Genomic DNA, 24,757 nt, shown 5'->3' on the forward strand with positions numbered 1-24,757 from the left:
TTAGTTTTCTATGCTGCATAACTAATTGCCACAAATTTAGCAGCTTAAAACAACATACATTTATTTTTTTTACAGTTTCTGTGGGTCAGGTACAGCTTAGCTGGATTTTCTGCTCAAGGTTTCATCGGACTTCAGTTAAGGTGTCAGCTGGTTTGCATTCCTTTCTGAAGCTCAAGGTCCTCTTCCAAGCTCATGTAGTCATTGGAAGAGTTCAGTTCCTTGTGCCTGTAGTACTGAGGTTCCTATTTTCTTGCCAGTTATTAGCTGAGGGTAGCTCTCGGCTCCTAGAGCCACCAGCATTTCCTTGCCACGAGGCTGTTTCACAACAGGGCAGTTGACTTCTTCAGAGTCAGCAGGACCATCTCTCTCTCTCTGGTCTGCTAAGTCTGAGTCTTACATAACATAATCTAACCAAGGGAGTGGCTATCCTATCACCTTTGCCATATTCTATCAGCTAGAAGCACACACACACATACTGCAATTTGTGTGCAGTAAACTTTTCTTAGAGTTTTGAAGAAGACAGAGGAGAAAGGGTTTTATAGTGTAACAATGCAAGTTGTTCTTCAATTGTTTTCAGCTCCCTGCCCCTTGTTGCTTCCTCACCCCGACCCCTCACGTCTCTCCTCTCTGCTCTTTCTCCATCCCCAATTCCTGTTTATTTCTATTGCACAGGGGTTTATCTTTTTGTGCCTTGGTGTCTTCTGCTTCAGGCCTTACCTTCCACTCCATGTGGCATATCTAGATATTTTTCTTGCTAAAGACAATTTACTCTAAGAGGAATTTGGGTGCCATTTGTCAGATTATTTTTCATTCTGCTACCAAAGATTAATTACAGTTTAGTGGAGGAGACAGATTTGACTCAATTAATAACAGGAAGTGAATGAAGGGAAGGAGGGAGAGGGTGCTAAATATAAAAATCACCACTGATGTTATGATATTAGCAAGGGCCAAACCTCTCCAGTAGCATCGGTGCCAGAGCATTCTTCCTGCAGCCTGGAGACAAGACAAGAGGCCAAGTGGGCAGTGACATTCTTAAATCTAATGGTAGGGCTTCCCTGGTGGCGCAGTGGTTGAGAATCTGCCTGCTAATGCAGGGGACACGGGTTCGAGCCCTGGTCTGGGAAGATCCCACATGCCACGTGAGCCACAACTACTGAGCCTGCGCGTCTGGAGCCTGTGCTCCGCAACAAGAGCGGCCGCGACAGTGAGAGGCCCGCGCACCGCGATGAAGAGTGGCCCCCGCTTGCCACAACTAGAGAAAGCCCTTGCACAGAAACAAAGACCCAACACAGCCATAAATAAATAAATAAATAAATTTAAATCTAATGGTAGGGTTATTAAAACCTATTTATCTATACATCATTCGTGTGTGTGTGTGCATGTGTGTGTGTGTGTGTGTGTGTGTGTGTGTGTGTGTGTGTGTGTTGGGGGAGGTTTCCGTTCTGAGCTGCAGGGCCACTGTCTGTGTGCTCAGCATAGCGGCCTGAGTACAGCAGGCCAGGGCTGCCGTGGGCGCGGGGGAGGGGAGGGTCGGAATCCCAGAGCCCCAGAGCGGGTGCCAGACGAGAGTGGCCTGAAGCACCTGTGTGCAGCCGAAGGGCCAAGAGGACCGGGCCGAGCTGCTCAGGAGAGGACGATGCCCGCGGAAATGCATCTGTTGAAGTGCTCAGAGGAGGAAAGGGCACGGGCCTTGGAGGCGGTCAGTCAAGCAGTGTGTCTACACATTGTTTAATAGCCATGTTATGCAGAGCTCAGAGCTCCTCCCTGGGAGGAGACCCATAAGAATGAAGAATTACAGCCCCTGCCCTGGAGAGTCTCCCAGGCTAATGAGGAGATGGCCACAGTAACCATGTTTTCTGATCCCAAGGGGGACAACCCTCTTCAAAGCTAAAGAAAAGTAATATTTATAATCAGGATATCCGTACCAAAAGAAAAAAACGAAAGACAAAAAAACAAAAACCCCTGTCTGAATCATCAACAGTTAGCTGGAACAGACACACCCACAGGGAAAAACCCAAGGAGTTCATGGAAGGATAAAACGAGGTCAGCTTAGACAGGTGAGATCACCGGTACGTGTTGTGTGTGCGACTAAGTTGGCTGGACCGTTACCTTATGTTTCTGTCACCCGTTGCCTATTGGATCAGTGGCCCCCCTCAAGTGAATCCCAGTTACTTCTGGGAATTCCCAAAGGGCTGCCTCATGTGTGCTCACACATCGCTCTGTCATCTGCAGTTGCTATTTGGTGCCCTCCCCGCTGTCATTCCTCTGGCCCAGCTCCCCCTCACAGTTGCCCTTCACTCCACCAGCTGCTAGAGAAGCCCCCTTACCCCCCAACAAGTTCTGGCCCATTCAATAGTCAGCAACTGTCTGCTGAGCACCTACTATGTGCCCCGCCCTGTGTTACACAGTAGGGCTACAGAGGCCAATAAGGCACAGTCCTTCAATCAAAGAACTCTCTGTTCTTGAGATGAGAAAAGCACAGAAGCAGATGATATACGCTTCTGTAGGGCTACTCATCTTAAAACACCTGAAGCAGGATTTCAGAATTGCTCCTCATACACTCAGATGTGCAAAGGCACAGTGGTGCCTTTGTGCCTTTGCAGCTGCTGGGGTCTCCCATGTGAGCCTCCCACCCCCCCACCCCAGGGCAGCAGAGGAAAACCAAAAGTCAGTCCATCCTGGTAAACTCAGTCTAAGCCAACCACCTGAACGTTCTCTTGAGGTAGCTCAGTCTCTGCTTGGATCAGTCTTTCCAGTTTCTTCCCCAAACCCAGCTCTTCTCTGAGAAGGGTTAGGGTGAGCATAGGTGGTGTGGTTTAGGGGTCCTTGTGGCAACGGGGGAGATGGTGTCCGGGGACCTGTGTGGCCTTCTCAGGACTCCCACTGGTCTCTGCATGAGTCTAGGTTGCTCCCTGGTCTGAGGGCCGTTGGTGGCCCAGCTATCACCTGCACAGTGCGGCCCCTTTGCTCCCTGTTCTGCCCTCTACTGGTGCTTTACCCTCCAGCACCTCTGGGTCCCCTCAAGGGAACATGTGGCCACTTTGGGGCACTTTAGTATTCTGCGTGGGTGTAAGGAGCCTCAGGTTCATCCCTGGAGGGGACGTGGAGAACTTAGATCCTGCCCAGGTCTCCCTCTATCACAGTTCTCTTTCCACAGTCCTTCAGGATGAAAAAGGCAGAGTTCAGGCTTTCTATTTCCTGAATATCATATCCTTTTACCTCAGACAATAAGCCTCTGGACCTAACCAACACAGGCAAAAGATGCCATTTGTCTGCAACTACAGAAGAATGCTATGATCTGGTCCACAGCCTGCTCTGTGATACATCAAAGGAGCAGATAAAAGAAATTAAAATATCCTTCTGTACCTTACAAATACTGGCTTTCAAAACTTTTCGTCTTGCTACTGACTCTAAAATACTATTTTCGATGTCAGAAGGTGAATATTGCCTTTCTCTTTTTCATAGTATTCATGCTGAAACACCATTAACTCTACCAGAGGCAGACAAGCGCCTTGAGCTGTGTAGGAAAAAGTCACAACCATAAAGATGCAAAAGGAAAAAGAATCTGACTTGTGTATTTCAGAATATTTTTTGGAGTTCCTCTGTGAAGTTCAAAAGCAATGCTTCCCACCTCTTCTCCCCATCCTTTGGCTCAGATGGACCGTGCACTCAATCTTCAGTTCTAGAAACCTGGCTTACACAAGCTGTCTCCAGTACGTAAAAAGAATACTTTGAGAGATAGCTACTGCATTTACAAAACTAAGGTCAGCGTTAGAGACAATCAAGAGGGGAAGTTGTAAACTTTGGTCTCACCAAGATAAAAGATCCCTAAAGGAATGGAAAAGAAGAAGAGGCAGTTTTTTCTTAAAGTTTAAAATATTACCTCTCCAACAAAGAATTTTCTAGGCACTCTACCGTACTAAATCTTCAACAATCCTCTCAACAATTTCTACAAGGAAGCTACTGTTTTCCCCCCTTACAGATGTTAAATTGGAGAATTAACAAGGTTGCACACCCATCCCCAGATCACACAGCTAGCAAGCATACATTCCACTGACGCCCCTCAGGAGAGGGTGTGGACGTGGTAATGAAGGGTCAGGGTAGAGCTGGGGTGTCTCTCTTCATCACGCCTCAAGACTTGAGGAAACGGCTGGGCTGTAGCTGGTGACAGAACCCCAGGCTCTTGGGCTATTACCTTCATCTTTGCTCTGACATGTTCTAGAAAATGGGCTGGAGGCTGGGGAATGAGCAGAGTAGCTTCTGGAGAAAGGTCCCCAGCAACTACGTGATTCTATGATAGGAGAGAGAAGCCCAAGCAGGACCAGGACCGGTATGAAAATAATAGAATTCAAGCCATATTCCAATCTTCTTTCTTTGGGGTGGAACAGAAGTTTTCCATTTCTTCAGCAGTTTCTGGAATCTCTCATTCCCCAGCTTTTGAAAAGCTCCTCTCCCTCCATTTTCAGAGCTTATTGGAGGTGTGTCCCTGGCACACACCCTCCTTCGCAGGAACAGGGAGCGTGAGGTGGAGATAGGACAGGTTGGGATGCACAAGGTCCAGTTTAGTGTGTGTCCCAGCCCAGTTCCTTCATTGAGCCCAAATCCTCATCTCCCCCTGGCAGTGGGGCTCAGCGCAGCTGGGCAAAGAACTGCTAGGCTGCTGGGACCCATCAGACTGAACCCTGTGCTGGAGATTATCTCCCAAGCAGATACCCTCCTCCGAACCCGGGATGTAGGGCTTTGAAACTAGAAAATGCCAGGTCTGAAAGAGAGGAAAGAACAAGTCCAGCAACACACAGAGCTCTGTGTATTCAGAGGGAACTTGGCAGGGTTGTGTTCGGGCAGAGAAACTCCGAGTGGTACAAAGGGACGTGCCCAGAGTGGAGAAATCATGCTAATTGTGTGCACCAGAGCTGGAGAACGCCACCCAAAATGAAGAGAGAAAGGGAAGCCCTGTCCAGAGCCTTCAGTGCCCTGCGCCTCACTCCTTTTCTCTACCTGCTTCTGATCCAGACAGGTAGGAGACCGGAGGGTAAGACAGGGTCTGGAGAAGGGACCTGGGGCTTTCCAAGGAGAGGGAGGGGAGAGCTGAGGGCCAGAATGCCTCTGGGGCGGGAGGAGGGGAGAATGCTCAGCCGCCGTGGGAAGCGTCTCAGTGAATTCAGGCATTCGTGTTGAATGTATTTCTTCATTCTGTGTGCCTCCTGCCCGGCCCCTGCCCCCCACCCCCCAAAGCCCGCATGACTTTGCAGCTCCCACGGCATTCAGTACATTAGATGGAGGGCAATGAGCCGTTTCTGATGGGATGTCTTGTTGGCGTGGGCCAGTCCGGCATTCCTTCCGAGGGACTATGGTGGGCCTTGGAGGGGTGGGGAAATCTTGGTTTTGTGCCTCCCCAACCGCCACCCTGGCTTCTCTGAGCGTAAAATAACAAGGGAGATGAAAGAAGCTTTGGAGATGATAAGCCTCCTGGTTTGGGAGAGTAACACCAACCTATGCATAACACACGCGCCATAGACACCTACCTCCCCCTACCAACTCCTTGGAGAAATGATCTTATTTGAAATACATGTGCTTATGTGCACACACACATGCGCACACACACACACACGCTATTCCAGAGAGCCTAGGAATTCACAATTTAGTGGGGCAAATAAGATGCAGAGATCATTTTAATAAAATGCAGAAACTACTATGAGTCAGAGAGGCAGAGGGTTCCAAGAATCAGAGAGAGGTCACCTACCCCATCAGGAAGCTGGTGCTGGTGGTACAGGATGGGAGTGGGGGACTATCAGGGGAGGTTTCCTGGGAATGTCTGCACTGAATTTTAAAAGATGAGAAAAACAGGTAGGTGTGGGAGTGAGCATTATAGTTGGGAAAATGGGCCAAGGTCAACAGCGTGAAATGGTATCACATGTCAGGAGCAGCCCAGCCAGTCCCCGCTGCTGGAGAGGAAAGTGTGGATGGAGTTAGGTGAGACTGGTAAACCCTGCTAAGGAAACTGTAATATAATTTGCAAACAATGGGAGCGGGGGAGGACGTTGAATGGTTTTTAATCTGGGAACCAGCAGGGCCAGAGTATAGCTCAGATCCCTCACTCTGCAGTGAGGCGTTGGAGGTGAAACTGTAGGCAAGCAAGATAGGAAAGGAAGCCTGTATCCATTTGCTGGAACCACAGACTGGGTGGCTTCAACAGCAGAAATGTATTGTCTCACAGTTCTGGAGGCTAAAAGTTCAAGATCAAGGTGTTGGCAAAGCTGTGCTCCCTCTGAAGGCCCTAGGGAAGGTTCTGTTCCAGCCCTCTCTGCTGGCTTCTGGGAGTTCCTTGGCTGTGACAGATTAACTTTAATCTTCACATGGCATTCTCCCCTGTGCTTGTGTGTATATCCAACTTTCTCCTTTTTAAAAGGACACCAGTCATCTTCGATTAGGGGCCCACCTCACTCCAGCATGACCTCATCTTAGCTTATTACCTTGGCAATGACCACACTGCAAAATAAGGTCACATTCTGAGATACTTGGGGTTAGGACTTCAAGATATGAATTTTAGGGGACACAAGTCAAACCATAGCGAGGCTATTGCAATAGTTCAGGAGAGAAATGACCTGGGCTGGAATTCGAACAAAGAGAGGGGGAGTGAGGGATGTTGAGATAATATTTTGGAGGGAATGTCAGGACCTAGTGATTTACAGGAAGTGAAACGATCTAGAGAAGGAGGTAGGGTTTCTGTGTGAAACCATAAATTTAAAAAATGGGGCAAGGTTGGGAGATATGATAACCAGTGTTACTCACATTGAGGTTGAAATGCCTATGAGACATTTGTGGGAAAATGTTGAATAACCTAAAGCTGGAGGGTTGGAGAGAAGCGTTTGCAAACTGTCAGCCAAGAGGTGAGATTTAAAACAATGAGAATGAATAAACATTACCTTGGAGGAGAAAATGAGCTAAATATGGAACATTGAGGAACCCCAAGATTTGCAGAGGAAGGCAGAGAATAAAGCCCATTGAGGAGACCCAGAAGGAACAATCAGAGGCACAGAGGGAGACCTGGAAGACTGTGGTATCCAGAAAGTGAAGGGAGTTGGGAGTTTCCCGGAGAATCATCATCAAATGTATCAAGGAACCCAGTATAATAAGGACCTGAAAGAGCCCATTGGATATGCCAATTAAAAGGTTACCATTAGGGATTTACCTGGTGGTGCAGTGGTTAAGAATCCGTCTGCCAGTGCAGGGGTACACGGGTTCGAGCCCTGGTCCAGGAAGATCCCGCATGCCATGGAACAACTAAGCCCATGCACCACAACTACCGAGCCCATGTGCCACAACTACTGAAGCCCTTGCACCTAGAGCCCGTGCTCCGCGACAAGAGAAGCCACTGCAATGAGAAGCCTGCGCACCGCAACGAAGAGTAGCCCCTGCTCTCCACAACTAGAGAAAGCCCACGTGCAGCAACGAAGACCCTACACAGCCAAAAATAAATAAATAAATAAATTTATTTTTAAAAAGATAAAAGAGGTTACCATTAGCCTTGGTGAGAGCAGTCTCAGCGGAAATTACAATGAGTTGAGGAAATGAGAGCTGAGGGTATGGAGGCAGTGAATTGGGAATAGGAAGTGCACAATGAATTATACAAATCAGAGATGTCCCTAAGCTCTTTCAGGTCATCATATGGTAAAGAAAAAAATATATAGAAAGATCTTGTCAGTCAGTGTGATTAGGCAAAAAAAAAAAAACGGTCACAAAGGATCTTCTGTGAGGGAAAATGGAACTTAATAAGGATTATATAACAAGGGACTTCCCTGGCGGTCCAGCGGTTAAGACTCCATGCTTCCACTGCAGGGGGCATGGGTTCAATCACCGGTCAAGGAACTAAGATCCGGCATGCCACGTGGCTCGGCCAAAAAAAAAAAAAAAAAAAAAAGTATAACAAAAAAATTCTAAATATAAACTATGCTAATAAGATATTAGTTACAATCTATGACAGGTAAGAGGTAAGTGCAGGGTCAGGCCATTGTACTGCTGTGGACTCAAGAGCAATGAAGAGCTGAGATTCTATAAGGAATTTCTGCCATCCTCAATCTATGAGGAAAATGTCAGCTTCTGTGACAAATAAATTCCAAAATTTAAGTCCTCCTGGCATTAACCATGGAGTAGTTAGTGCCGTTTCAGGCTAGGTCTGGGATGAGGAAAGACTCTGTTCCATGAGGTTTCTCAGGGACCAAGCTGATGGAGTGCTATCAACTTTGACATGTGTTTCCAATGGTCAGTCTGAGATTTATCTTCATTTCTTTCAGGTAGGGGATTAAAAAAAAAAAGGAGGGAGGTTTTTCTAAATCAGCCTATAAATGGTGTCTACCACTTTTACTAGTATTATTGGCTAGAAATCAGTAGTAGCATAATTAATTGCAAGGGAGGCTGGGAAATGTAGTTTTAAGATTGGCACTAAAAGGGGGGCTGGACCATGTGGCCCTGGCTCCCAGAGATTTACCGTAATCCCTTGCCATACTCCCTTATGGCAGCAATCCCCAAACTAGCCTCAGGCAAGGTAACACTTAGTGCTCTGAACCTACTATGGCCTAATGAGGCTTTCCTAAATTCATCACAGCCCTATTCCTGGAACATTCAAACAAGGCTTTTCTAGAGGCTAGGATACTAATTTACAGACATAAACACAACATGCCATAAATCTACATAATCTGATTTGCAAGATGTTACTCTCTGGGTTCCTAGAGCCAGCCCATCCTCTACGGACCCAATAGGAAGAAGTCCCTTGCCTGGTTTCCACCCTTCTAGTCCTAAGATGACCTTCACATTGTAGGTGCTGTCTTTTTTTTTTTTTTTTTTTTTTAATTGCAATTGAAAATTACGTACAGGAACATGCGTTTTGCATAAGGATACAGTTTTATAAACCTTTACGTAGTGAACAGACCCATTTAATCAGCCCCCAAGACCAAGAAAAAGAACATTTCAGCACCTCGGAAGCACCCCCATACTATTTCTGTTACTATTGCCTTCCCCTCAGGGTCACAGTGGTGTCCTAACTTCTAATACGGATTAATTTTGCATGTCTTTGAACGTCATAAAAATGGAATTATACGTATGCATTCTTTTATGCCTGGCTTCTTTCAATGAGCACCAAATTTGTAAGATTCATGCATTTTGTTGTTAAAATTATAACTTGTTTGGTCTCAGTGCTATAGAATATTCCATTGTATGAATTTACCACAATTTATCTATTGAACTTTGATAGACACTTTGGTTGTTTACAGTTTGGGCCTTTATGCATAGAGTTGTTAAAACATTCTAGTGGATGTCTTTTGGTGAACAGACATACCCAGGAGTAGAATTTGCTGAGTTATACGTGTGTGGTTAGACTTAGTAGACATAGCCAGAGTTTTCAAAAGTGGTTGTATCAATCTACCTTCCCACCAGCAGTGACTGAGAGTTCCAGATGTTCCATATATTCACCAATAATTGAATCTTCTCTTTTTCATTTTAGCTATCCTAGTATGAGGTGGCATCAAATTATGGTTTAAAATTGCATTTTTTTTTTATTTTTAAAATTTATGTATTTTTGGCTGCGTTGGGTCTTCGTTGCTGCGTGCGGGCTTTCTCTAGTTGCGGTGAGCGGGGGCTACTCTTCGTTGCGGTGCGCGGGGTTCTCATTGCGATGGCTTTTCTTGTTGCGGAGCACAGGCTCTAGGCACGTGGGCTTCAGTAGTTGTGGTTCACGGGCTCTAGGGCGCAGGCTCAGTAACTGTGGCACACGGGCTTAGTTGCTCCGCAGCATGTGGGATCTTCCCTGACCAGGGCTGGAACCTGTGTCCCCTGCATTGGCAGGCATATTCTTAACCACTGCGCCACCAGGGAAATTGCGTTTCTATGATGATTAATGAAGTTGTCTTTTTCATATACTTATTAGCCATTTGGAAATCCTTTTATGTGAGGTACCTGTTCCAAGTCTTTTGCCCACTTTCTATTGAGATTCCTGGATTTTGTTAAAGTAGTAATTTGTAGGAGTTTAAAATATATATGTTGGATATGAGTCGTTTATAGGATATATGTATTACAACTATCTCCCACTGTACAGCTTGCCTTTTCACTCTCTTAATGGTATCTTTTGATGAACAGAAACTCTTAATTTTATTGTGTCCAGTGTATCATTTTCTTCTTTTATGGGTACCGCTTTTCTGTCCTGTCAAAAAATCTGTGTCTTCCCTCAAGTCATGGAGATATTATGCTATGTTTTCTTTTTAAAACATTGTTTTACCTTTCACACTTAGATCTACAATCTACCTAGAATTGCTATTTGTGTGAGATGTGAGATAAGGGTCAAGATTCTTTTTTTTTTCCTATGTGGCCCAGCACTATTTATTAAAAAGAAAAAAAAAATTCTTTCTCCACTTCACTGCAGTGTCACCTGTGTCATAAGTCAAGCAATCAGGGAGTTCCCTGGCGGTCCAGTGGTTAGGACTCCATGCTCCTACTGCAGGGGGCACGGGTTCGATCCCTGGTCAGGAACTAAGATCCCACAAGCCTCGCAGCCAAAAAAAGAAAAAAGTCAAACTATCATGTTTAAGTCTGTTTTTGGACTCTATTCTGTTCCATTGATCTATTTGTCTATCCTTGTGCCAATATCACAAAGTAAACCTCCTGGGATTTTGACTGGCATTGTCTTAAATTTATAAGTCAGCTTGGGAGATATGACAGCTTAACAATAATGATTATTCCAATCCAAAACACGGTAAATCTCTGTGTGTCATATTAACACTTATTAGCTAGGTACACATTACTGAACATCTACACTCTGTACAGTGTAGAAAAAAAGCTATCCTTCTCTTCCTGGATCCCAAGGGCCTTCTTCACAATTTCCGTTTCCTGGTTTTCTCTTATATTCCTGAGTGACTGACACTTAAAATGATTTCACAGTTTTGTAGGCCTCAGCGTGGTAACAGCATAAGAATACAATACAATAACCCCAACAGTGAAGGCCCTGTATAGTAGGGACAGAGGAGGGGGGTTGTTTTCTCAGAGCATTTAATATCCTTTATTATTAATTCATTAAGAAGAATATTAAAAATGAAAAGTGGAAAGCAATACTTTTTCCTCTTTGAAAACCACGCTGGGTGCTGCCCTTGGGTTACTGTATGCAGTTCTGGTTACCACATCTCAAAAAAAGAAATAATAGAGCTGGAGAAAGCCCAGACAAGGGTATCTATACTAGCCAAAGGGAAAGAGGGACTTCCTTGTGGAGACATATCCAAACAAAACAAAAAGCCCTTCAGATAAAAAGGGATTTAACTGCAGTCCGTGGTATCAGAGTGTACAGATTAGGTGTAATACGTTTCGCACTATCTCACTGATACTTTTAAAAGGTAAATTGACGGCAAACACTGGTAAAAGAAAACCTTTGCCCAGCAAAAAGGATCACATGAAAATGAGTAGACGATGGTTTCTTTAAAGGAAGAGGCTATTAAGGGACCCCAAGGCTACTGGTAGGTACATTCTATTTTTTTGTAGCATTTTATTTTTTTTTGAATTTTATTTTATTTATTTTTTTATACAGCAGATTCTTATTAGTCATCAGTTTAATACACATCAGTGTATACATGTCAATCCCAATCGCCCAATTCATCACACCACCACCACCCCCACACCCCCGCCGCTTTCCCCCCTTGGCGTCCATACGTTTGTTCTCTACATCTGTGTCTCAATTTCTGCCCTGCAAACTGGTTCATCTGTACCATTTTTCTAGGTTCCACATATATGCGTTAATATACGATATTTGTTTTTCTCTTTCTGGCTTACTTCACTCTGTATGACAGTCTCTAGATCCATCCACGTCTCAACAAATGACCCAATTTCGTTCCTTTTTATGGCTGAGTAATATTCCATTGTATATATGTACCACAACTTCTGTATCCATTCGTCTGTCGATGGGCATTTAGGTTGCTTCCATGACCTGGCTATTGTAAACAGTGCTGCAATGAACATTGGGGTGCATGTGTCCTTTTGAATTATGGTTTTGTCTGGGTATGTGCCCAGTAGTGGGATTGCTGGGTCATATGGCAATTTTATTTTTAGTTCTTTAAGGAACCTCCATACTGTTCTCCACAGTGGCTGTATCAATTTACATTCCCACCAACAGTGCAAGAGGGTTCCCTTTTCTCCACACCCTCTCCAGCATTTGTTGTTTGTAGATTTTCTGATGATGCCCATTCTAACTGGTGTGAGGTGATACCTCATTGTAGTTTTGATTTGCATTTCTCTAATAATTAGTGATGTTGAGCAGCTTTTCATGTGCTTGTTGGCCATCTGTATGTCCTCTTTGGAGAAATGTCTGTTTAGGTCTTCTGCCCATTTTTTGATTGGGTTGCTTGTTTTTTTAATATTGAACTGCATGAGCTGTTTATATATTTTGGAGATTAATCCTTTGTCCGCTGATTCATTTGCAAATATTTTCTCCCACTCTGAGGGTTGTCTTTTCGTCTTGTTTATGGTTTCCTTTGCTGTGCAAAAGCTTTGAAGTTTCATTAGGTCCCATTTGTTTATTTTTGTTTTTACTTCCATTACTCTAGGAGGTGGATCAAAAAAGATCTTGCTGTGATTCATGTCAAAGAGTGTTCTTCCTATGTTTTCCTCTAAGAGTTTTATACTGTCCGGTCTTACATTTAGGTCTCTAATCCATTTTGAGTTTATTTTTGTGTATGGTGTTAAGGAGTGTTCTAATTTCACTCTTTTACATGGAGCTGTCCAATTTTCCCAGCACCACTTATTGAAGAGACTGTCTTTTCTCCATTGTATATCCTTGCCTCCTTTGTCATAGATTAGTTGACCATAGGTGAGTGGGTTTATCTCTGGGCTTTCTATCTTGTTCCATTGATCTATGTTTCTGTTTTTGTGCCAGCACCATATTGTCTTGATTACTGAAGCTTTGTATTATAGTCTGAAGTCAGGGAGTCTGATTCCTCCAGCTCCATTTTTTTCCCTCAAGACTGCTTTGGCTATTCGGGATCTTTTGTGTCTCCATACAAATTTTAAGATTTTTTGTTCTAGTTCTGTAAAAAAAGCCATTGGTAATTTGATAGGGATTGCATTGAATCTGTAGATTGCTTTGGGTACTATAGTCATTTTCACAATATTGATTCTTCCAATCCAAGAGCATGGTATATCTCTCCATCTGTTGGTACCATCTTTAATTTCTTTCATCAGTGTCTTTTAGTTTTCTGCATACAGGTCTTTTGTCTCCCTAGGTAGATTTATTCCTAGGTATTTTATTCGTTTTGTTGCAATGGTAAATGGGAGTGTTTCCTTAATTTCTCTTTCACATTTTTCATCATTGGTGTATAGGAATGCAAGAGATTTCTGTGCATTAATTTTGTATCCTGCAACTTTACCAAATTCACTCATTAGCTCTAGTAGTTTTCTGGTGGCCTCTTCAGGATTCTCTATGTATAGTATCATGTCATCTGCAAACAGTGACAGTTTTACTTCTTCTTTTCCAATTTGTATTCCTTTTATTTCTTTTTCTTCTCTGATTGCCGTGGCTAGGACTTCCAAAACTATGTTGAATAATAGTGGCGAGAGTGAACATCCTTGTCTTGTTCCTGATCTTAGAGGAAATGCTTTCAGGTTTTCACCATTGAGAATGATGTTTGCTGTGGGTTTGTCATATATGGCCTTTATTATGTTGAGGTAGGTTCCCTCTATGCCCACTTTCTGGAGAGTTTTTATCATAAACAGGTGTTGAATTTTGTCAAAAGCTCTTTCTGCATCTATTGAGATGATCATATGGTTTTTATTCTTCAATTTGTTAATATGGTGTATCACATTGATTGATTTGCGTATATTGAAGAATCCTTGCATCCCTGGGATAAATCCCACTTGATCGTGGTGTATGATCCTTTTAATGTGTTGTTGGATTCTGTTTGCTGGTATTTTGTTGAGGATTTTTGCATCTATATTCATCAGTGATATTGGTCTGTAATTTTCTTTTTTTGTAGTATCTTTGTCTGGTTTTGGTATCAGGGTGATGGTGGCCTCATAGAATGAGTTTGGGAGTGTTCCTTCCTCCGCAATTTTTTGGAAGAGTTTGAGAAGGATGGGTGTTAGGTCTTCTCGAAAGGTTTGATAGAATTCACCTGTGAAGCCATCTGGTCCTGGACTTTTGTTTGTTGGAAGATTTAAAATCACAGTTTCAATTTCATTACTTGTGATTGGTCTGTTCATGTTTTCTATTTCTTCCTGGTTCAGTCTTGCAAGGTTATACCTTTCTAGGAATTTGTCCATTTTTTCCAGGTTGTCCATTTTATTGGCATACAGTTGCTTGTAGTAGTCTCTTAGGATGCTTTGTATTTCTGCTGTGTCTGTTGTAACTTCTCCTTTTTCATTTCTGATTTTATTGATTTGAGTCCTCTCCCTCTTTTTCTTCATGAGTCCAGCTAATGGTTTATCAATTTTCTTTATCTTCTCAAAGAACCAGCTTTTAGTTTTATTGATCTGTGCTATTGTTTTCTTTTTTTCTATTTCATTTATTTCTGCTCTGATCTTTATGATTTCTTTCCTTCTGCTAACTTTGGGTTTTGTTTGTTCTTCTTTCTCTAGTTCCTTTAGGTGTAAGGTTAGATTGTTTATTTGAGATTTTTCTTGTTTCTTGAGGTAGGCTTGTATTGCTATAAACTTCCCTCTTAGAACTGCTTTTGCTGCATCCCATAGGTTTTGGATCGTCGTGTTTTCATTGTCATTTGTCTCTAGGTATTTTTTGATTTCCTCTTTGATTTCTTCAGTGAACTCTTGGTTATTTAGTAACGTATTGTTTAGCCTCCATGTGTTTGTGTTTTTTACGTTTTTTTCCCCGTAATTCATTTCTAATCTCATAGCGTTGTGGTCAAAAAAGACGCTTGATATGATTTCAATTTTCTTAAATTTACTGAGGCTTGATTTGTGACCCAAGATGTGATCTATCCTGGAGAATGTTCCGTGCACACTTGAGAAGAAAGTGAAATCTGCTGTTTTTGGATGGAATGTCCTATAAATATCAATTAAACCTATCTGGTCTGTTGTGTCATTTAAAGCTTGTGTTTCCTTGTTAATTTTCTGTTTGGATGATCTGTCCATTGGTGTAAGTGAGGTTTTAACGTCCCCCACTATTACGGTGTTACTGTCGATTTCCTCTTTTATAGCTGTTAGCAGTTGCCTTATGTATTGAGGTGTTCCTATGTTGGGTACATATAAGTTTATAATTGTTATATCTTCTTCTTGGATTGATCCCTTGATCATTATGTAGTGTCCTTCCTTGTCTCTTGTAACATTCTTTATGTTAAAGTCTATTTTATCTGATATGAGTATTGCTACTCCAGCTTTCTTTTGATTTCCATTTGCATGGAATATCTTTTTCCATCCCCTCACTTTCAGTCTGTATGTGTCCCTAGGTCTGAAGTGGGTCTCTTGTAGACATCATATACATGGGTCTTGTTTTTGTATCCATTCAGCAAGCCTGTGTCTTTTGGTTGGAGCATTTAATGCATTCACATTTAAGGTAATTATCGATATGTATGTTCCTATGACCATTTTCTTAATTGTTTTGAGTTTGTTTTTGTAGGTCCTTTTCTTCTCTTGTGTTTCCCACTTAGAGAAGTTCCTTTAGCATTTGTTGTAGAGCTGGTTTTGTGGTGCTGTATTCTCTTAGCTTTTGCTTGTCTGTAAAGGTTTTGATTTCTCCATCGAATCTGAATGAGATCCTTGCTGGGTAGAGTAATCTTTGTTGTAGCTTCTTCCCTTTCATCATTTTAAGTATATCACGCCACTCCCTTCTGGCTTGTAGAGTTTCTGCTGAGAAATCAGCTGTTAACCTTATGGGAGTTCCCTTGTCTGTTATTTGTCGTTTTTCCCTTGCTGCTTTCAATAATTTTTCTTTGTCTTTAATTTTTGCCAATTTGATTACTATGTGTCTCGTGTTTCTCCTTGGGTTTATCCTGTATGGGACTCTCTGCACTTCCTGGACTTGGGTGGCTATTTCCTTTCCCATGTTAGGGAAGTTTTCAATTATAATCTCTTCAAATATTTTCTCTTGTCCTTTCTCTCTCTCTTCTCCTTCTGGGACCCCTATAATGCGAATGTTGTTGCGTTTCATGCTGTCCCAGAGGTCTCTTAGGCTGTCTTCATTTCTTTTCATTCTTTTTTCTTTATTCTGTTCTGCAGCAGTGAATTCCACCATTCTGTCTTCCAGGTCACTTATCCGTTCTTCTGCCTCAGTTATTCTGCTATTGATTCTTTCTAGTGTATTTTTCATTTCAGTTATTGTATTGTTCACCTCTGTTTGTTTGTTATTTAATTCTTCTAAGTCTTTGTTAAACATTTCTTGCATCTTCTCGAGTTTTGCCTCCATTCTTTTTCCAAGGTCCTGGATCATCTTCACTATCATTATTCTGAATTCTTTTTCTGGAAGGTTGCCTATCTCCACTTCATTTAGTTGTTTTTCTGGGGTTTTATCTTGTTCCTCCATCTGGTACATAGCCCTCTGCCTTTTCATCTTGTCTATCTTTTTGTGAATGTGGTTTTTGTTCCACAGGCTGCAGGATTGTAGTTCTTCTTGCTTCTGCTGTCTGCCCTCTGGTGGATGAGGCTATCTAAGAGGCTTGTGCAAGTCTCCTGACGGGAGGGACTGGTGGTGGGTAGAGCTGACTGTTGCTCTGGTGGGCAGAGCTCAGTTAGACTTTAATCCGTTTGACTGCTGATGAGTGGGGCTGGGTACCCTCCCTGTTGGTTGTTTGGCCTGAGGCAACCCAACACTGGAGCCTACCTGGGCTCTTTGGTGGGGCTAATGGCAGACTCTGGGAGGGCTCACGCCAAGGAGTACTTCCCAGTCTTCTGCTGCCAGTGTCCTTGTCCCCACGGTGAGCCACAGCCACCCCCGCCTCTGCAGGAGACCCTCCAACACTAGCAGGTAGGTCTCGTTCAGTCTCCCCTGGGGTCACTGCTCCTTCCCCTGCGTCCCGATGCGCACACTACTTTGTGTATGCCCTCCAAGAGTGGAGTCTCTGTTTTCCCCAGTCCTGTAGAAGTCCTGCAATCAAATCCCACTAGCCTTCAAAGTCTGATTCTCTAGGAATTCCTCCTCCCGTTGCCAGACCCCCAGGTTGGGAAGCCTGACGTGGGGCTCAGAACCTTCACTCCAGTGGGTGGACCTCTGTGGTATAAGTGTTCTCCAGTCTGTGAGTCACCCACCCAGCAGTTATGGGATTTGATTTTACTGTGATTGTGCCCCTCCTACCGTCTCACTGTGGCTTCTCCTTTGTCTTTGGATGTGGGGTATCTTTTTTGGTGAGTTCCAGTGTCTTCCTGTCGATGATTGTCCAGCAGCTAGTTGTGATTCTGGTGTTCTCACAAGAGGGAGTGAGAGCACGTCCTTCTACTCCACCATCTTTGTTCCAATCGGTTCTGGAGGCTGAAGTTCAAGATCAAGATGCTAGTAGAGCTGGCTTCTTCTGAAGTCTTTCTTCTTGGCTACCTTCTCTTTGTGTGTTCACTTGGTGCTCCCTCGGCACCTGTGCACCCTTGGTGTCTCTTCGGTACATTTTTATACTTTAAAGTTTGACATTCCTTGGTGTCACCGCAGTTCAAAATCCTACTTGACGAGGGCCACCTACCTGATCCGGTATGGCCGTTTAAATTGATAGGGACGTCTTGCTGCGAGGTCAATTTCCTTTTGTTCGGCCTCCAGCAGGAACAGAGACTTTCTACATAATGATGCCTCAGAGACTTGAGGACGATGATTAAGTTAATCGTTTCTCAAGGTTGAATAGTCCCAGTCTCTTTTATTTGCACTGTTAGCCATTTCCTCACTTCTGTGTCCTGCTTTGGCACCTGTCCCAGTTCTCTGTGTCCCTTGAAAGTTGTGGGACCCTGAACTTAAAAGCAACTCCGATTTTGGCGCGAGTTTTGGGAACCAGTGTTTGCTCAGCAAAAACGCTTTCTTTGTCAGCTTCTGAGAAAGACCGCTCCCTCCACTATGAACATACCTACATACATCCCTACGACTCATGGGCAGGCCCTGTTCACAGGCATCCACCTAGAAGAGGGTGAGGCCCAGGGCAATCCACATGCTGTAGCTTCTCCAATGTTTTTATCCAGAAGAATCAAGTTTAAATTGGTAGAAAGAGGGACTTCTCTGGCGGTCCTGTGGTTAGGACTCCATACTTCCAATGCAGGGGTCACAGGTTCAATCCCTGGTCGGGGAACTAAGATCCCACATGCTGTGCGGTGTGGTCAAAATAAATAAATAAATAAATTGGTAGAAAGAGCTGACTTGAAGGGGGAAAGACATCACAAAAGCACTAGAAGGACCTTGTATGGGATGGAAGAGAGTGGACGATGGGGAAACTCAGGGAGGGCCAGAGAAGACAGAAGAGGGGAGGAGAATCCCTTCCACTTTTTCTTGGGGCTGGGACTGTCACTGTCCAGCCTCCGGGAGGGAGGTAAGGGGAACCTCAGTGCTTGGGGTTGCTAAACCCCAGGATGGCTCTGCATATATATCACTCTCATGTGCCAACCCCACTGCTTCAGACTGGGTCCTGAGGAAGGGGGGTAGATGTGCCCACCCTGGCCTTTAATGAAGCTCAGTGATTTTTTTCAGAGCCACCTCAAGTCACACACACCAAACCCTATTTGCCTATTCAGGGAAATTTGAAAGCTTTTGTTTCTAAATCAAAGCAAGCCTGGGATCTAGCAGATACAAGGCAGGAAATCCCATCTAAACAATCACAGAAACTAAGAGCTGGAGAAATCTTAAGGATCATGTAGCCAAACAATTTCAGCCTGATACACAGAGCCATAAGGATTCCTAGAAGCACCCCCAAGGTATTGGAGAGGACAGGGCTCTGGTCCTCACCACCTCTTTGACCAAATCAGGTGAACTAGAACTAAATTTCATTTCTTTTCCATTTCTATAAGGTTTTGTGGGAACAAAAATACCTTTAATTTAAAAAATTTGAAGATAGTTGATTTTGTCCATTCTAACTCCTGCCAATTGAGACTCCTCTCAGTAACAAGTATATAATATTCATACATATGGTGGCTTTCATCATTAAAGTAGTCTCTTCCATGCTTAAGGTTTTATGATTGTAACATCCTTGACAGGTGATGGATCATAGAATGTCAGGGTGGAGAAGGCCCCTAGAGATCATCTGGTCCCACCACCTCACTATTCAGAGGAGGAAATGGAAGCACAGAGAGGTGAAAGAACAGTCAATTGGCCTTTCCTTGACCACTTCCAAAGATGATGAGCTCATTATTTAACAATGCATTTGCTCCCAAAATGGACTGGATATGTTTTTAAATTAAATTTGCTTCGATCTGTACAACTAACCTTTTAGTTCCATTGCCTCCTGGTTTGGTCTGGGTCCTCGAGGTACAAGGAGAGGAATAGGGGTTGGAAAGGTACAGCTCACCTTCCCCAAATCTACACTGCAGCAGTAGCAGAGTGGGAAATAGGGGTGAGAAAGAAGGAGGGAACTTCAGAGGCAATGAGAGTCAATGGAAGCAGCTGGGGGTGCAGAGGGACAGAGAACCTGACATGTATGTGTCTATTCAGCTAAACTCAGCCCTGTTCCTAGCTGACATCCTCTCCAGAAGACCCCTCCCTCAGGTGGCTGTATTGCTCTGCAAGGCCAGGTGACACCAACGAGCAGCATCTGTTCAGGCCCCAAAGTTCCTAAGAGATCTCTGAAATGTGAGATGTGTCTCTGGATGGGGCTGCCATTGGACAAGATGGTAAAATCCCAGAACTAACTACAGGGCTGGAAAAAACCATGAGACCATCTCGTTACCACTCATTTGACCTGTGGGAAATCTGAGCCCCGAACAGATAAGCAACTTCTCCCAGGTCCTAAGTCAACAATAGGGCCCCGATCTCTGATGCTCTATCCTGTGTTCTCTCCCCTACACCACAGTAACTGACACACATATCGTGCTTTTGCACTGTGAATTGGATAAGACACTTGCTCTTGTTATCGTTATCATCCTTATTTTCTAAAAGAGAAGAGTGAGGCCTAGAAGGATGACTTGCCCAAATTCTCACAGCCAGTAAGCAGTGGAGCCCAATCGTACAAGGTCTTCTGACTCCAAGCTTTTTGCTTGACCCGTCGTCCCAAATCCCTCTTCCATAGCGGATGCAAATTGGGCTGGAGTTTGGGTGAATTTCCAGGACTGTTCTGCCCTGGGCAGGCCTAGTATGATGCTACGTGCAGCTGGGGCAAGGATAGGGAAGGCTCTTGGTATGACCGGAGAGTTGTCCAGTTGTCCTCAGGCCCCTAAACTTGCCCTTAACTGGCACTGTCTCACGACACCCTCCTTTCTTTGGGAATCTACATTTCCATGCTTTCTCCATCCCCCGCTCTCCCAATGCCCAATTAAGGAGAAAATCTGACAAATTCACTCTGAGGTCTAATGACCTATAAGCTTCAGGGGGTAGGGATGTTTGTCAGTTTTGCTCACTGATATATCCTGGGGACATAGAACAGTGCCTGGCACGGGGGAAGTCTCAATACGTATTTCTATAAATGGGCCACATAAGGTATGGGTTAGCTGGAATCTTCCTCAAGAGGAAGGCAATGGGGAAAACTGCCAGAGGCAGAGGTCCAGATTGAAGAAGGATTGAGGTCAAAGGGGTGGGTGTGAGGGATGACAGGGGAGTGGAGGGGCCAGAGCTACAGTCGAAGGGTACGACGGAAGGACTGACAGGGAGTGAAGGGCCCAGAAGGGTGAGGCATGGAGAGACCAGAGGACTCGAAGATGGGAGTGAGGTTAGGAGCCAGGGCCTGACACTGCCCTCGCCTCGTGGGTCTCTGTTCACAGAGCCCCTGGAGGGGGTGAACATCACCAGCCCGGTGCGCCTGATCCATGGCACAGTGGGGAGGGCGGCCCTGCTTTCCGTGCAGTACAGCAGCACCAGCAGTGACAAACCCGTTGTCAAGTGGCAGCTGAAGCGGGACAAGCCAGTGACCGTGGTTCAGTCCATCGGCACAGAGGTCATTGGTACCCTGCGGCCCGACTATCGAGACCGCATCCGCCTCTTTGAAAACGGTTCCCTGCTTCTCAGCGACCTGCAGCTGGCCGACGAGGGCACCTATGAGGTTGAGATCTCTATCACCGATGACACCTTCACTGGGGAGAAGACCATCAACCTCACTGTAGATGGTAAAGTCTCTGGCAGGGAAGGAGGCGGGACTGGTGACTGGGACTGGGGCCACGTCCACCCAGTACATTAGCTAGACCCCAGGAAAACCCACACAAAAGCCACTTGGGAGTGAGCCAACTGGAATGTTAGAGGTTGGCAGATGGGCCATAGCTAACACGTATACAGCGCTTACTGTGTGCCAGAAACGATTGTAAGTGCTTTGCCTATATTGACTCATGTAATGCTCATAATAATCTAGGGATAGTTAATATCGTGGACCCCATTTTGCAGATGAGGAAACTGGGGCATAAGTTCAGGCAGCTAGTAAGTGGCAGAGCCAATATTTGAACCTATTTGGACCTAAGCTTAGCCCAACTAAAATATCTTCCAGGCTGGGTCAGTTTAAGACATCTTGGAAAGGTATTTGGGAAGAAGGGAAGGGAAGGTCCACGAGGGCAGGGACCATAGCTGTCTTGTTCGGCATTGTACTCCCTGTGCTCAGTAGGTGTTCAATGAATAGTGGGTAAATAAATGAGTGAGTGGATGGATGGATGGATGGGTGGATGGATGGTGGTAAAGAGCTGGAGTGATGATCTCTGAAGACCGCAGACTGAGTTGGAAGGTAGGCAGTTAAGAAGGGGAAGGGAGATGCTTTTTGGCCTGTGGCTCACAGGCTCCCCCCACCCCCGGGCTCAGTGCCCATTTCGAGGCCCCAGGTGTTAGTGGCTTCGACCACGGTGCTGGAGCTCAGCGAGGCCTTTACCCTGAACTGCTCGCACGAGAATGGCACCAAGCCCAGCTACACATGGCTGAAGGACGGCAAGCCCCTCCTCAACGACTCGCGGATGCTCCTGTCCCCCGACCAAAAGGTGCTCACCATCACCCGCGTGCTCATGGAGGACGACGACCTGTACAGCTGTGTGGTGGAGAACCCCATCAGCCAGGGCCGCAGCCTGCCCGTCAAGATCACCGTGTACAGTGAGTCTCCCGCTGCCCTCCCCTGGGACTCAGAGCCCTGAGAGGCAGGTGCCCATGAGAGGCTAAGGACATCCCAGACAGAGTGCCACTGGAGGGGGAGAGAGGCAGAGATGGGCCAGCTCTCCCTGGAGGACAGCCACAGGTGGGAAGTGAGCTCTGGGCAAAGTCCACCACTGGCCAGCCATGCTGCCTGGGGTTCCTTTTCTATTCCTTCGGCCGCAGGAAGCTCTCCTCACCACACCCCCTGCCCCCTCTGAAGTCTCTCCCACCTCTCTGCCTCTCTCTCCCTAGGAAGAAGCTCCCTCTACATAATCTTGTCCACAGGAGGCATCTTCCTCCTTGTGACCCTGGTGACAGTCTGTGCCTGCTGGAAACCCTCCAAAAAGTCTGGGTAACTCTCCAAGATCCTCTCCCTGAGCACCTGAATCCTTCAACCCATCCCAGCCCCAAGCTCTGTTCTTTCCTTCGTCTCTTTAAACGCCTTTCCTCCCAGGGCCCCGCACCTCTTCCCAGGAGATCCATCTTACCACTGCAAGTGTTGTATATGGAACCACATCCTGTGCTCACAACCCTGACAACCTGTGCTCACAACCCTGACAACAATTTAAAGGGTGTTACTTTTAAATTTGATTATCTGCAGTTTACAGATAACGACCGGAGACTCAGATTAGTTAAATGACTTGCCCACAGTCACAATGCTAGGGACAGACTCAGGATGCAAACCTAGACGGGACGCATCCCAAAGCCCTGGACTACTCCCCCTCCCACCGCACTCAGCCCGTCTTCCTGTTACAAGGCCTCGTTTATGGCCATCAGATCCTGCCCGTGTCCTCACCCCCAGAACTTCTGCTCACACTCGACAGCTCTGTTCACAGGGTGCTGGGTTGATTTGCAGGAAGAAGAGGAAGCTGGAGAAGCAAAACTCCCTGGAATATATGGATCAGAATGATGACCGCCTGAAAGCAGAAGGTGAGCTCCCAGCCACGCACTCACCCGTCCCATCTTCACTCAGATCAGTGAGCTGCTGGGAAAAGGCCGAAATGGGTGACAAGGAAGCCAGCTCTGCAGGGCCCCTTCCTCCATCAACTGCACGAAGACTGCAGAGCAGGGAGAGGAGCGGCCAAGGTAGGACCTCAGGTATTCCGGACCCTTTGGTGGAGGTTGGCTTCCCGATGGCCTTAACTGGCCATCGCAAAGCAAAGAGTGTAGGTGCTGGCTGGTGGAAAGGGCTCTGTACCCGGGCCAGCCACCCCATTCTTTGCTCCGTGCAGCAGACACCCTCCCGCGAAGTGGAGAGCAGGAGCGGAAGAACCCCATGGCACTCTACATCCTGAAGGACAAGGTAAGCAGCTCCGGGCTGGGTGCCCCACAAACACTCCACCAGCCCCTGCCATGTTCTGGTGTTACGTAGCCATACCCTATGGATACACCTTTCTAGGACTCAGACTAACCCTGAGAAATATTTGTGTCATCCCCACTTTAGAGATGAGAAAAATAAGGCTGACAGGGGTGAAATGACTTGCCCAGGATCAAACAAGTAAATCAGTGGCAAATCTAGGCTTCAAACCCAGGTCTTTGGACACCGTCTCTGGTGATTTCCCTACTATTCCATAACCAACTCTGTCCCACGCTGTCCAGGGCAGGTGGAAGGCGCAGAGTAAGTGGACAAAGCACTCAAACTAATGCATTTCAACATTTAATGAGCACCTATTATGTGCCAGGCCCCACGCTAAGTGTCCTGTGTTGCAAGAAAAAACAGACCTACGCCTGCAGCCCTCCAGGCGGTCGGAGTGTGGAGGGGACTATGTCCCCTCCACCTCGGTATTCCCAGCGCCCTGGAACAGCAGGCGCGCTCCCAGCCCTGGCCGGCTGTCCGCTGACCCCTCGCGGCACGTGTCCTTGCAGGACTCCCCGGAGCCCGAGGAGAACCCCGCCCCGGAGCCTCGGAGCGCGACGGAGCCCGGCCCGCCCGGCTACTCCGTGTCGCCGGCCGTGCCGGGCCGCTCGCCGGGACTGCCCGGCCGCTCTGCCCGCCGCTACCCGCGCTCTCCAGCGCGCTCCCCCGCCACGGGCCGGACGCACACGTCGCCGCCCCGGGCCCCGAGCTCGCCCGGCCGCTCGCGCAGCGCCTCGCGCACACTGCGGACTGCGGGCGGCGTGCACCTGATCCGCGAGCAAGACGAGGCCGGCCCGGTGGAGATCAGCGCCTGAGCCTCCTCGGGAGCCCCCGGGAGGCGCCCGCGCACTGCTGCCCGCGGCCCGGGGGAGGGCAGGGCAGCGGGGCCGCAGCCCGCCAGGGGCGAGGGGCGAGGGGCGAGGGGCGAGGGGCGCGGGGCGAGGGGCGAGGGGCAAGGGAGGTCCTCACCCAGCGCGATGGGTCCGGCGCGTGGACGACTGTGAGCATGCGCAGATGGGGGGACGCGGCGGGAAGGCGGAGGGTGGATCCGACGGTGAAACCGGGTTACGTTTGCTCCCGGCTCTTTAGTTGTGTTCTCAGTGGGTGTGGGTTGTGCCCTTTTAGGACCATATAGATTATTAAATTTACGGCCCAATCCCCGGAGGGGCTTATGGAAACTAACATCAGTAACCTAACGCCCTTGACTC

The 24,757-nt window shown here is 46.3% G+C and overlaps 1 protein-coding gene across 1 annotated transcript; it reads left to right on the forward strand.

Moving 5' to 3' along the window:
* The first annotated feature begins 4,932 nt into the window (after positions 1–4,932).
* On the forward strand, positions 4,933–24,364 carry HEPACAM (hepatic and glial cell adhesion molecule). The gene is made up of 7 exons (XM_068555965.1): positions 4,933–5,017; positions 20,854–21,195; positions 21,872–22,153; positions 22,445–22,538; positions 23,049–23,122; positions 23,425–23,495; positions 24,059–24,364. Exons 1-7 carry the CDS (start codon positions 4,933–4,935, stop codon positions 24,362–24,364), a joined length of 1,254 nt encoding a protein of 417 aa, XP_068412066.1.
* Positions 24,365–24,757: the final 393 nt, after the last annotated feature.

Source organism: Eschrichtius robustus, chromosome 11 (assembly GCF_028021215.1).
Source record: "Eschrichtius robustus isolate mEscRob2 chromosome 11, mEscRob2.pri, whole genome shotgun sequence".
Lineage (NCBI taxonomy): Eukaryota > Metazoa > Chordata > Mammalia > Artiodactyla > Eschrichtiidae > Eschrichtius > Eschrichtius robustus.

Coding starts and splice junctions, on each gene's coding strand:
- HEPACAM (XM_068555965.1), top strand. CDS start 4,933: ATGAAGAGAGAAAGGGAAGCCCTGTCCAGAGCCTTCAGTGCCCTGCGC. Junction 22,154..22,444: donor CGTCAAGATCACCGTGTACA/GTGAGTCTCCCG, acceptor CTCTCTCCCTAG/GAAGAAGCTCCCTCTACATA. Junction 23,123..23,424: donor TGACCGCCTGAAAGCAGAAG/GTGAGCTCCCAG, acceptor TGCTCCGTGCAG/CAGACACCCTCCCGCGAAGT.